At 31.7% G+C, this 14,027-nt stretch overlaps 1 protein-coding gene across 6 annotated transcripts in view; it reads left to right on the plus strand.

Annotated features, from left to right (window-relative positions):
* CSMD3 (CUB and Sushi multiple domains 3) overlaps positions 1–14,027 on the plus strand; it is a 1,190,044-nt gene that overhangs the window by 1,110,576 nt on the left and 65,441 nt on the right. For all 6 annotated transcript variants that reach the window (XM_078072078.1, XM_078072080.1, XM_078072079.1 and 3 more), the window contains 4 exons: positions 1,383–1,571; positions 6,760–6,945; positions 8,495–8,689; positions 11,814–11,987. In XM_078072078.1, the coding sequence (XP_077928204.1) occupies positions 1,383–1,571; positions 6,760–6,945; positions 8,495–8,689; positions 11,814–11,987 (744 nt within the window). The remainder of the gene's footprint in view (positions 1–1,382; positions 1,572–6,759; positions 6,946–8,494; positions 8,690–11,813; positions 11,988–14,027) is intronic.

Genomic DNA, 14,027 nt, shown 5'->3' on the forward strand with positions numbered 1-14,027 from the left:
TTACTTTCATAAATATTTTATAAACAATTCTGACAAAATAATTATAGACATAGGCTTCAATAAATTTTGAATTTTAGTTCTTAAAATATACTTTCATATTTACTCATTTATATAAATTTCCATATATAGTGTACAAATAAAATAATTTTTGTCTATTTACTTTGATTTTAAAACTATAAGATGATAGTTTGATTTTAATTTATTAACAATTTGTCTTTTACACTTCAAAATTGACTTGTCACTGACATCACAAAACTAATATGTATATAAATTTTGTCCTACAATAGATTTGCTTTAAATTTTTCAAAAATGTTATTAGGCATACAAAGAAGAAATGCTTTAAAAATTCAAATATATGCCCCAGTCATCATTAATTTTTTTCATATTTGAATCATTTTTCTAGCATGTGAACAATGTAAATGTCTTTTTATTAAATTTGTGCCCAAAGATGGAATTTAAAGGTCAGCACATGAAATTGTAGTTTTAATGATCATAATAACTTAAGGGGAAATTATTCAAATCAATTATAAACATTAAATTGACTATATTATAGACTAAATATTTATGTTGATATTCATGATAAATTTTTATATAAATATATTGAAAATAGCACTTTAACCCCAAGAATAACTCGACATATTGTATATTTTTCCTTTAGAAATAACAGGTTATGACATATATATTCCAAGTCCAATCTATTTCTTTCTAGTTACCACTAAAGTCTTATTTTTCTCAGATGAATACACTGAAGTTACAAAGGGTAAATGGATCCTGCCAGGCTGAATAGTCTTAAAAGTACATATATATGAAAAAGCCATTTGACATTATCTTTTGACATTTCAGACTTCAGAAGATGAAGAAAGTTTTATTTTATTGACATTTTTATCACCATATGTAAGCATTCTTGACAGCATGGAAACTCTTTAATAAACTGGGAAAGAGGATTATGGAATGTGGGGGGTCTATTTAGACATCAACCAAAATGAAATGCATGACCTAACATGATATAGGTGTCTGGAAATAACTTCAAAGTTACATATAAACAACATGCTCTAAAATATTACTACCAAGACTGGCATTTAAGTCCTTCAAATTACAAGAAGTACAGCTTCCAAAATTCACTGAAATATTTGTAGAGCTTTTGAACCACCAGGGTGTTAAGAAAAATATGTATATTTCAATTCAGAAGACTTCTTCTGTGATGATAAAATGTTCTGAGTTAGTTTTGTCTCCCAAAAGTTATGTCAATGGATTGTCAAGAGAATAGAAAATTATATGTTGTTCATAGGAAGTAAAATTCACACAGGTGGCAGTTACAATGCTGGATTGTAAAGAATTTCTGATTCATTAATTATACAGTGATTCTTTTGTCTTTTGAAAAGCTTTCTACTGTAGTACACCAGAATCTCCACCTCATGGATACATTATCAGTCAGACAGGTGGACAACTTAATAGTGTGGTCCGCTGGGCCTGTGACCGAGGATTCCGACTTGTTGGGAAAGGCAGTGCTGTGTGCAGAAAGTCTTCCTATGGTTATCATGCATGGGATGCGCCGGTCCCTGCTTGTCAAGGTGAAGTATATTATCCCCAAATGGAAAAACACATTAATAAAAGATTAACCCTGTTTAACTTTTGCATTTGTATCATTGAAGCTTCCAAAAATATAAATATTCAGAAGCATATTATAGATGCCCCTCTTGAAAATGAGACTTAAAAATGCAGAATGATAAATTTGAGAAGAGTGAGACACATTTTATAATTCATTTGTTGTGTGATTAATGCCTTTACTCTAACCACTCATACACCTGTACATACTTCAAAAAATTATTATTATTATTAATTTCTTTTTTAGAGAGAGAGAGAGCATGCACGAGCAAGTAGGGTGGGGAGGGGCAGAGGGAGAGGGAAAGAGAGAATCTTAAGCAGGCTCCATGCCCAGCACAGAGCCCCACATGGGGCTCGATTTCACAACCCTGAGATCATGACCTGAGCCACAATCAAGAGTCCAATGTTTAACTAACTGAGCCACCTAGATGCCCCCACCTGAACACACTTTACTCATCCATCTACCATTCTCATTACTTTGTTGTCAGAAAATGATTGACCCAGAGCTGGAGATTGCTTTAGTGTGGAGTCTGCAGAGAGAAAAGAGAGGATAAGAGTGGGCAGGGTCACTGAAGATTTTCACTCTGAGCATGCAAAAATGTGCTCTCAGAGCAACAAATTTGAAAGAAGAAAATGTAACCAGCCACCACGTCATTTTTTCTTCACTGTTTAGCTAACTTAATAGAGATACGTCTTTCTTTTTCATTTGTATTTTGTTAACAATGGAGGCACCGTCAGAGTGTTGTATCCTGTTACAGCCAACAGAATGATAAGCTTCTTATTCAACAAATGGCACGTTTTAGATCTTTGGACTAGATCTTGTTTTTAAAAAGTAGTCTCTTAGCTAGGTATAGTTATAAAGACAAGTGCAATATCAGTTATACCAAAAAATGTAATGTCATTGGATTTAGAAAATTTTTAATATTTAGCATATCACACTATTTTGTCCATATGAAATTTAATTTTATATTTGATTTATTCTACCCAGCATATAGAGGTGTATTAAACAACTATGAACCCTCACATTAAAAAAATGCAGAATACTCTCAGTTAATGAATAATGGGTCTTACCTATAATCTACTTATCAGAAGGAAGTTATATAAAACAAATAAAATATAAAATCAATTAAAATTTAAAATTGAACAACAGCAAGTTAAAATAAGCATAGATATTACCAAACACCCGGAATGGGTTCTTTTACCTGTTAAACTGTAATTTTAATTCATGAAAAGATAACTCTCACAGGCATGTATAAATAAATGAGAAATGAAAGAACTATTGTTTCCTTGTTCTGTTGATACAGGAAATATTAATCGCTTACTAGAATTCTGTGAAAAGTCATAACCTTAGTGGCTTACCAACATTGAAAAAGCTGACTTCATGTTGAATAGATATATTTTAATAAACTATGAAAACATCTGCTTTTCTTTGACTAATGAATAGTAGTCACAAATTCTTAGTATTTCCCAGAACTGGTTTGGAAAAGAATCTTTGATCTTATAATTTCAGAATCATGGGAATTTAAAAAATATATAAACAATAACCTCTAAACCATATATACTTTAAATAAATATTAAAATGACCTGACTTTGAACTAGTACATTTCAGTTGTGTAATGATTGCTTAGATATATAAGAGGACATATATAATAGTCTTTAAGAAATCTTTAGTAAAAATAATTATTTATTGGTTGAAATAAAAAAATCCTAAACTTTCTGAAATTTTGAAATTGCTTTGTATAGTCAGCACTATAATTTCATTGAATTTTTTGATATATAATACAACATTTACATATGGGTTCATTTTTTTTCATTGTTCTTGATTTAAAATGTTCTACAATTAGAATAGTTAAATCAAAATGCAGTTAAAAAGATATTTGGCATAGTAAAATGATAACAAGAAGACATTTCCAAAATTGATCTTTTATTATTACTGAAACAAATTTAAAAGATTAATTAGTAAATAAAAACCTTTGTTGTATGTGATCTATCTGTATTTGAACATAGCTAATTAAAATGAACTGGTTAAATGTCATTGGGAAGAGCTATTCACATAATGCAAATTTTTGTTTTGTTCCAAGTTTGTTTTATATTCTTCAGTCATTTTTTTGCTTTATTTCCTCTGTCTCCTTATACATCCTCATGTATATTTACTTGAGCAACAGTTACACAATGTGAAAACAGAAAAAGATAGAAAATCCAATCTGATCTTTCTAGTTGGGTTAGGCAGGTGTTTTATCTGTTTGTTTGCACATCAAATAAGCCTTCACTATTTCCTCTTCTTCAGGAATTGAACCAGTCTCATCTCACTATGCATTTGGGTTTTGTATAGTGTTATGTAGAAACAGTCTCTTTGCATTCCCTGCCTCACTTTTAATCTGTGCTCTTCTGAGGGTTCTGTAGAGAAGCCTCTGTGACAACCACTCAGTGATGATGGTTTTTTTGAAATTGATTTTTTTTTTATTTTATAGATGAGAAGTTAAGTCATAATCTACCCACAGGCATAGTTGTCGTCCTATCATTTGAGCATGTTGCCATTTTCTTAGGTCTAAAATATAGCCATTTTAGGGGCACGTGGGTGGTTCAGTTGGTTAAGCGACTGCCTTCGGCTCAGGTCATGATCCTGGAGTCCCAGGATCCAGTCCTGCATCGGGCTCCCTGCTCAGCAGGGAGTCTGCTTCTCCCTCTGACCCTCCTCCCTCTCATGCTCTCTCTCTATCATTCTCTCTCTCTCAATAAGTAAATAAAAATCTTTAAAAAAATAAAATAAAATATAGCCATTTTATACTAACCACATATGTGGACCTATTCTTTTTTTTTTCTTTTTTATTTATTTATTTATTTATTTTTAAGATTTTATTTATTTATTTGACAGAGACACAGAGAGAGAGGGAACAGAAGCAGGGGGAGTGGGAGAGGGAGAGCCTGATGTGGGGCTCGATCCCAGGGAGCTCAAGCAGGGAGCCTGATGTGGGGCTCGATCCCAGGACCCTGGGATCATGACCTGAGCGGAAGGCAGATGCTTAACGACTGAGCCACCCAGGCGCCCCTTCTTTTCTTTTTATTATGTTAATCACCATACATTACATCTTTGGTTTTTGATGAAGTGCTCCATTCAATACGTGCCCTCTTTAATACCCATCACCAGGCTAACCCATCCCCCCACCCCCTCCCCTCTAGAACCCTCAGTTTGTTTCTTAGAGTCCATAGTCTCTCATGGTTCATCTCCCCCTCCGATTTCTCCCCCTTCATTTTTCCCTTCCTGCTACCTTCTTCTTCTTTTCTTTTTTTTTTTTTAACATACAATGTATTATTTGTTTCAGAGGTACAGGTCTGCGATTCAATAGTCTCACACAATTCACAACACTGACCATAGCACATACCCCCCCCAGTGTCTATCACCCAGCCACCCCATCCCTCCCACCCCCCACCACTCCTTTTTGAACTTTATTTCCTTTCTACTTTGATCTAAGTTCAACCTACACTACTCCAATAATGTATAGTTGATTTTTTTTTTAAATCAGTAAATACACAGTCTTTGGTGGGGTTCTGTAGGGAGATGACTTATTACAAATCGAAATTCCCAAAAGTCCTAAGTAGAAATATCAACATTGCTTGAACAGACATCAGGGAACCATTTACGTCTGCAACATGATAGAAAGGATAATAACATAATTATATGAGATTGCCTATATAATTTATTAAGTCAGTGTTACTGCTTTTCTGTTCATAATTTTCAAGTTATCAGATTATGAAAGATCAAACCATGCACCAGTAGGGAGTCTGCCATTCAATTTTGTGAATGTCATATAGATTTCACTAAGATATTTCACTTCATAGTGAAATTCACATGGATTAATTAAAATTAAACACCTAAGTGGTAGGTTTTCTGAAAGAAGTTGAAAAACAATTTTAGGTTGAAATGAAAGCTAGGTAAATAGAACACAAGTCTGTCAATATTAAGACCAAACTCAAACCTTTCTGTTCTTTATTTCTTTTAATATGAGAAAAATGTACTTATAAGTCTAGTATATTTTATAGGAAACCTAGAAGACTAGATATTTCAGAATTCAGAAATTTTCTGATTTTATAGAGGTAATACAGTACACATACCAGATGTTACATAACTCCAGCTGGTTGTGGAGCTGTACCCATAATCAAATACACTAGTTTTTGTGCAGACATATGTACAAATATTTACACATATCTGAATATGGTAGAAAAGATACAAATAATCTCATTTTAATCAGGGTTTTGCTGCCAAATATATTCACTGAAAGCTGATGTTTTTTTCTTTGATTTTGGAGATGCAAATGTGTACTGGTAAAGATGGCAAACAATCAATCTTAGAGTATATCTGTATAGTCATTTGAATTTTGAGATGTGAAAATACCTGATATACAATAAAGTAAATAAAAATTTCTACTGTAACTATCACATTATGGGAAAACTAATTTCAACAAAATCAGATTTATTGTAGATGAAAACCAAGACATCTAAGACATATCAATGAAATGCAGGATGATTCAACCTAGGATTTAAGACAATGTGTCCAGGCCCTATATTTATTAAACATGTTGATCACATGATATTCTATAGATGGTGCCCAAGCACATAGAGTTTGGACCTAAAACAAAGCAATATCCAGCTTCCAGTTAAAATAAATCTAAGCATCTATGCATTGTATTCCTGGCCAAAGCCCTGATGAGTATTAGTTACCAACACCTTTATAATCTTTAATAATTATCTGTCAAATTAATTGACCAAACTTGTTATGTGATGGCCCAGTTATGGATTAGCCCTAGATACCCCCTATATTTATCCAATTTTCATTATCATATAATTTATATGAATGCTGATAACCATGCACACACTGACAAGAAACCAAGTAAGAAACCCAGAAATAAAGCATTAATAATGTATGGATTCACCAATCAAAAAAAAAAAAAAAAAAAACACGCATTCAATAGGAGTTTGAAATAAATTATTCAAAAAGTTATGGTTCAGGAAAGTCTTTCTAGGAGATATTCTGAAATTGTTTCAGAGGAATTAATAAAATCCCAAATAGTTTTACATGCTTTACAATTTAAGAGACTTATCTATTAAATTAAGTATTTTTCTGTTTCTATGATTTTGTACATGTATTCATTCTAGCAATTTCCTGCGGGATTCCTAAAGCTCCAACAAATGGAGGAATACTCACAACAGACTACTTGGTAGGAACCCGAGTTACCTATTTTTGTAATGATGGATATAGATTGTCGTCTAAGGAACTTACTACTGCCATATGTCAATCAGATGGAACTTGGAGCAATCATAACAAGACCCCTCGCTGTGTTGGTATGTGTGTTAAGGAAATGGTATCATTTGTGTTTCTATTGGCATCTTGTATGCTTTAAAAGTTTATGTATTGTTCAAATTTTAGAACTAATCCCTGAAGTGAAATGTGATGTCTAAGAGGGAAATAAAAGTTAATTAAGCTGTCTTGTACCATGAACAACTAGAAGACAGTATAAGGACATAAACTCCAGAATATTTGTGTCAAAAAATTAAAGTGAATTTTATTTTACATAACACAGTTTCACTTATTTTGTAAACATTCATCCATCAGTCAACATGTACTTTCTGTATATGTCCTTAAACAAATTTAAAGATTTATAATTAATAAAATTATATTCGAATACATTCAGCTCTGATTTTTATAAGGACAAAAGATGTTGCTAAGATGATCCATAACCTCAACTTCCATCAGTATTCTTCAGGTTACTTCCACTTAGAATATTTCCATTGCTTTCATTACTACTTTAATAGGTAAATGAATATTATGTAATGGTGACAGCAAATAATTCTGTTAAAATATTTGGTAGCAAAAGAATTGGAAAATGTTGGCTTAAATAAGGTTTTTTGTCTCTATATTACATTTATTTCTTATCACTTAATACTAACATTTCAACTTAGTTATTTCATTTAAAATGAAAGTTGTTAAATTATGTGTAGTCTTAACGTAGGTATTGAATCATGCTTCTGTTTATCTTATGTTGAGTAAGTTTTGAATTAGCCAAAGTTTATAACACAACTCTTGCACAAAAACACCATTCTCATAAAACAGATTTCCTCAAAATACAGTCCTTCCAAAATTTCTGAATTAATGAGACTATGTTGTTTCCATATATTGCCTATTGTGACCAATGCTGCAATGAACATGAGCATGCAGATATCTCTTTGAGATCCTGATTTCATTGCCTTTGGATGTATACCCAGATTGGGATTACTGAATCAAAAGATTGGGATACTCTTTTTCATTTATGAGGATCTTCCATATTGGCTCTACATATATATTCCATAATGGCTGTGCCAGTTTACATTTCCACCAACTTGTACCAGGGTTCCCTTTTTCCTACATCCTGTCATTTGTATCTCATAAAAGTTGGGAAGAAAGATTTCAAAAAGAATACTTTTAAATCAGCTTCAAAGAAAAGAGAAAATTTTAACAAATTAATATAATTGGAATGATTCATCACTAAAATACATTTCATGTCTTTCTGTATTAAGGAATAAATTTGGATATGATAATATCCAAGAAAGAAAAGAAAGAAGAGGGTAGAGGTAAGGCAGTAATAAAGATACTGGGTAAATAGAATAATATGTACACAGACATTGAAGTGTGAAATAGTATAACATATTCAAGGAACTGCCAGCAATACCATAGAGCTGGGGGACTGGAAAAGATTAACATGAAAAATAAATTTTTAAAAATGCTGAAGGACTTTGGCACAATAGTGAAAGAATTAAGGTAGTGGTGATGTAGGGGATGGAATAGATACAAGATACAGTTAAGAAGTAGAACAGACATGACTGATTAACATTTATGTTCTTGGTTATTGTATAGTTGTTACATGTCCAAGCATCAATTCCTTTACCTTGGAACATGGAAGATGGCGAATTGTGAATGGCTCCCATTATGAATACAAAACTAAGGTAGTTTTCAGCTGTGATCCTGGTTATCATGGGCTAGGTCCTGCTTCTATTGAATGTCTTCCTAATGGTACCTGGAGTTGGAGAAATGAAAGACCATATTGCCAAAGTAAGTATCCACTCAGCTAAACTTATTTCATAAGCTATTCTTTTTTTAATTTAAATTCAATTAATTAACATATAATGTATGATTTGTTTCAGGGGTACAGGTCTGTGATTCATCAGTCTTATATAAATACCCAGTGCTCATTACAACACATACTCTCCCCACTTGATTGAATTGTTTGGTCACTTCCTTTTCCAAACACACTAGAGCAATAATGAGATAATATTATTAAAAAGACAATTTATTCTCATTAAATTTTAAAATTTTATTAACTTTTTTTTTTTTTTAATAAATGCTCATAAAAAAAGCATCGGCTTTAGATACAGAAATCCTGTGTTTGGATTCTAAGTCTATCATTTACTACAATAACTTGATAATGCCTATTGTATACTTAAAACTTGCCAGGCAGGCACTGCTTTTAGCCCTTTACGTGTATTAATTCATTTATTGTTTAGTCCCTATCTTATGAAGTAGTTGATGTTATTATACTTATTTTGTCAAAAAAAGAAACTGAGCCCCAGGTTTAATAATTTTTACACAAATCACAGAACCTATAAATGGTGGAGAAATGAGATTCAATCCAAGCTGTCAGACTATACCCTCTGGCTTTTAATCACTATATTATATGATGTTCATTTTCTCTGATCCTAAATTTCTTAAGCCAGAAAATTGCAATAATACCTACCTTGTAGTTATTATAAAGATTTAATGGTATGTTATCTTGAAAATATCAGCTCGAACCTGATTCACAGCATGACCTCAATATTTATTGAATCAAATTGAACATATTGTTATTCTATTTCCATGCATTCTTATTATATAAATTGCCAGTATCTGATATAGATAAGTTAACTGAACATAGGACATTCAGGTGAAATATTATGAAGTCCCTACATTTATTGAGTATTTACTTTGTGCCAGGAAATATGCTAGGCTGAAAATTCATTCTTTTCATTTTATGCCCAACACAACTCTGGCATTTATGACATAAACACTCATAATTTATGAATAAACTAATAAAAGAATCAGAAGTCTAAATAGGATTATGATTATGATTATTAAGAATTTCAACACAGCAAACAATTGTCTTTGTGTAATAAGTATGCGAGTATCTACTATTATTTTATTGATGAATATTCTATTTTGCAAACTATTTTTTTAATATCCATATAAGGGGGTTTCCCTCTTTTGTAAGATAATCATATTGATGAATTAAAATCTCAAAAATAGATGTCAAAACTATAATTGTGATACTCTAAAAATATGGCATCTATATTTTTTAATTTTTGCCCTGTTCTTTCACATTTTCTCCTAGGAGTTTTCTTTGCTTCTAGCCTCATTGTTCTTTCAGTATTATTTCATTATAGAGGCACATGGGATAGAGAAATTTCAAGGAGCTATGAAAAAATTATCTACAATAAAATCTTTAATTTAATCAGGCATTCAACAAATGTTTGTCTTGTTCTTTTGTGATGATGTAGAAGGGTTTAAGGGATCATCTATGATGTTGAAGGGTTTAAGAGATACATAAAATGAGGTCCCTGCCTACAGGTAAGAGTGGGGGAAAGACAAAGAATTTAAGATAGCATTTCATTGAGAAAAATGGAAAGAATAGTGATTTTGCTGATTCTCTATTCATCTTTTAAATTAAAATAATATAAATATTAATATTATTAATATTAATAAATAGTATAGCTACTGCAAAGTGTTGTTGAGGGGTTGGTTCAAAACAATCACTACATTTAAAATTTTACATGCAACAATTAAAAGTTTGCAAATTTTCTCTTTGTCTGCCTAATGGACACCTAAAGCCTAGATCTGAAAGTCAGCACTGTAGGCTGGTGGCTAAGTATTGGATTCTGGAGTTTGACCACTGGGTTTTAATTTTGATTTAGCTATTTATAGGCTGTGTGACCTTATTAAAGTTACTTAACTACTATGTGCTCCTATCCTAGTCCATACAATTCAGATAGTGACTCCACCTACCTCATAGAGTTGTTTTGAGAATTACTTAACTTAAAGCACTAGTAATAGTGTCTGGAACAAAATAAGCACTCAATAAACATTATCCACTATTGTTTTTTATTCAAGAAAGACATTTTATTTGCACTCTTTAAATATGAAGGAGTCATAAGAGCTGGGTTCTAAATGACCTAGTGAGTCAATCTCTTTTTTAGTTTTTTAAAACCTACAAACAAAATGTGAAATATCATTCTATCTAATGGTTTTTCTGAAAGTCAAATCATATTTTACATGTATATTTCTTTATAAACTGTGGAGATCTCAACAAAAATTACTTGTAATTACAAGCATACCTCAGAGATATTGTGGGTTCAGTTCCAGACCACCCTAATAAAACTAATACTGCAATAAAGGAAGTCAAATAAAATTTTTGGCTTCCCGTGCTTATATAAAAGTTATATTTACACTATACTGTAGTCTATAATGGCATTGTGTTTAAAAAATAATGTACATATCCTAATTAAAAAATACTTTATTGCTAAAAACGCTAACCATCATCTGAGCTTTCAGTGAGTGGTAATCACAGATCAACCATAACGAATATAATAATAATGAAAAAATTTGAAATATTGTGAGAATTACCAAAATGTGACACAGAGACACAAAGTGAGCAAATATTGTTGGAAAAATTGCCCTGATAGTCTTACTCAATGCAGGGCAGTCACAAACCTTCCATTTGTAAAGGCGCAACATCTGCCAAGCTCAATAAAGTGAGGTATTCCTGTACTCTTTTAGCATTGTTTCAGATTAAAGAGGAAATTTTGGCTCAGGTAAGTCAAAAGGATGGAAATCCTTCACCTTGTGATTTTTTTTCTTTTATGACAACCTGCTGAGTGATCAGATTGGCTAAGCAAAGATGCAAAAGTAGCTTCATTACATGTTGCTGTCCCTCAGAACATTTTAAGAGAACTCAAAGAGGATAGATTTTAAATTGTGTCATCTATTTTCTCTGCATTTTCACACTGATTCAAAATGTCTTACAAATGTCAATTTCAGTTGTGAATATGTCAGATCATAGAGAATTCAAAGTGTTAAAAACATGGTTTTGTTATAAGTGCACATTGACTATGTCTCTAAGCATTTTTATTTTTTTATTGTTTTCAAGTTATTTCCTGTGGAGAACTACCTACACCTCCAAATGGAAATAAGATTGGAACTCAAACTTCGTATGGCTCCACGGCCATCTTTACCTGTGATTCCGGATTCATGCTTGTGGGCTCTGCAGTACGGGAATGCCTTTCTTCAGGTCTTTGGAGTGGATCTGAAACCAGATGCCTAGGTACAGATTTTTTGAATCATTTTAACCAACACACCCCCACCCCCCACCTCTGAAAAGGAGGCAGCTCTTTTTCCATAACAAGAGATGATCATTTATATTGACTCAGTAAGGATGCTAACCAGAAAATGTTTAACTTTAAAAATGTCTCATTGTAGAAAAGCTATTAAACAGATAACCCTTAAAGTTAATCAACTAGTATTTCAAATGAGAATCTTATGCCATTAAGGAGAGACACATTTTCCTCCAGGCATGTGAAAATAAAAAGGTGAAAACTAATTGCTGAAAATTATATGTCTGCATACTCAGCTGGATTAATCACTGTAGAAGTTAATTCATTCTAAACCATAGTCAATTCTCCTTTCACCTATTTGCTTAAGGTAATGATCGAAGGAGAAAAACGATTTCCGCATTTAAACTCTTTCTCCCTTTTAACTTCATAAGATTTTAACGTGTGTAATATTACTTTCTATTAAACTTATTTAAAATATATTTTTGCAAACCTGATTTTAGGCAAATGGGACTTTTCCCCCTTAGGGTTTTTTAATTCATTATTAAAAAAACTGTTCAGTTAAAGAAACTGAACTAGCTAGTTCTTTTTGCCCTTCCTCCTTTATTATTAAAAGAATATAATGATTTATGCTTTATCTTTTTTTCAAAGACTTCAATAAATTTTTTAATATTAAGATAATGGTATGATTTATGCTTTATTTTTCTCCAAAATGATTTAAAGATATGACAGCAAGTACTGAATTAAGCATAATGAAAATTTTTCTAATAATTATTCACTTGTCTGTTGGGAACAAGAGATAATCTTTTTGTTTACTAATTTAAGTATCATTGTTTATTATCAACCAGGGTATTGCTAGATGGGACAGTGTTTTGTCTATAAATATTTACTCTATTTAAGAATATGAGGCAAGGCAGAAAAGCCTATACTTTCACAATTTAGATACATATTGTTTTGCTTATAACTTGAGCATATTCATGTTAATGCAATCATTATTTAAAACTTAAAAAGGTATAGCCACAGGTTTTGATTAAAATCCTTTTTTCCCCTCTCAAGTATATTTGTTAATAAGTACACTTGGAAGCCTAGCAAAAATGGTTTCTTTATAAGAGCATGTATATTTGAATATGCTATAAGACTATTATATAAAAAAATGGTACAAAATTAAGCCTTTATATATTTATATAGGATTAAATAATCAAAATATTTTTCATAGTTCCAAACTGATTTTGCTTATGCAGATATCAATTACAGATTATTTAGTTTACATATAAACTTGAAAATGTATATGTAATTTAAATTTGAAATGCTATATTTTGTGGCTCTCTGCCCTGATGAACTGTTACTGTATATTGTGTATTATTTATTGAATATTGTATATAGAGGGTGGTTTTATTCACCTGTTTAGAATCCTGATTCTGTTTTCTGAAGAGATAAGATATAACAGGAAGATTTATAAGAAAACATTGCCTCTCAGTCTATGAAGACAGCATCACCATCCATTGCAGAAGATGTAGTGTTGACATCTAATATAAACTCCGAAGGATGTGGGTAGAAAGAAAATGCAATTGCCAAACAAGCAAATCCTAGAATCTTATCCTTGAACTTGACTTTAAGGATTAATGTAGTCCAGTCATTCTCATGTTTGAAAAAAACAAAAACAAAAAACTTGTTCTTATAGCCACAGACACTTTTGGCTAATAATGGCCACTAGTATGTGCTTATGATCATTTCTCTAAATACAGTGCATTTATTCCTAGTCCACCAGCATCTTATTATGAATTTTTCAGTTTTTCAGTTGAAACACTTGACTGTGACACTTGCCATGTGGGTGTCTCTGTGCCCACCACCTAGATTCTACAATTAACATTTTGTCATATTTGCTTATCACATATCTATCTATCCTTCAAGCCTCTATCAATCCATCAGTTCATTTTTTTGGATGTACTTAAAAGTAACGTGCAGAATTCATTTACTCTTTTGCTTAACATTTCAGCATGCATATCATTATCAAGAGTTTAATATTTGCTTAC

This window comes from Halichoerus grypus, chromosome 5 (assembly GCF_964656455.1).
Source record: "Halichoerus grypus chromosome 5, mHalGry1.hap1.1, whole genome shotgun sequence".
NCBI classification, from domain to species: Eukaryota; Metazoa; Chordata; class Mammalia; order Carnivora; family Phocidae; genus Halichoerus; species Halichoerus grypus.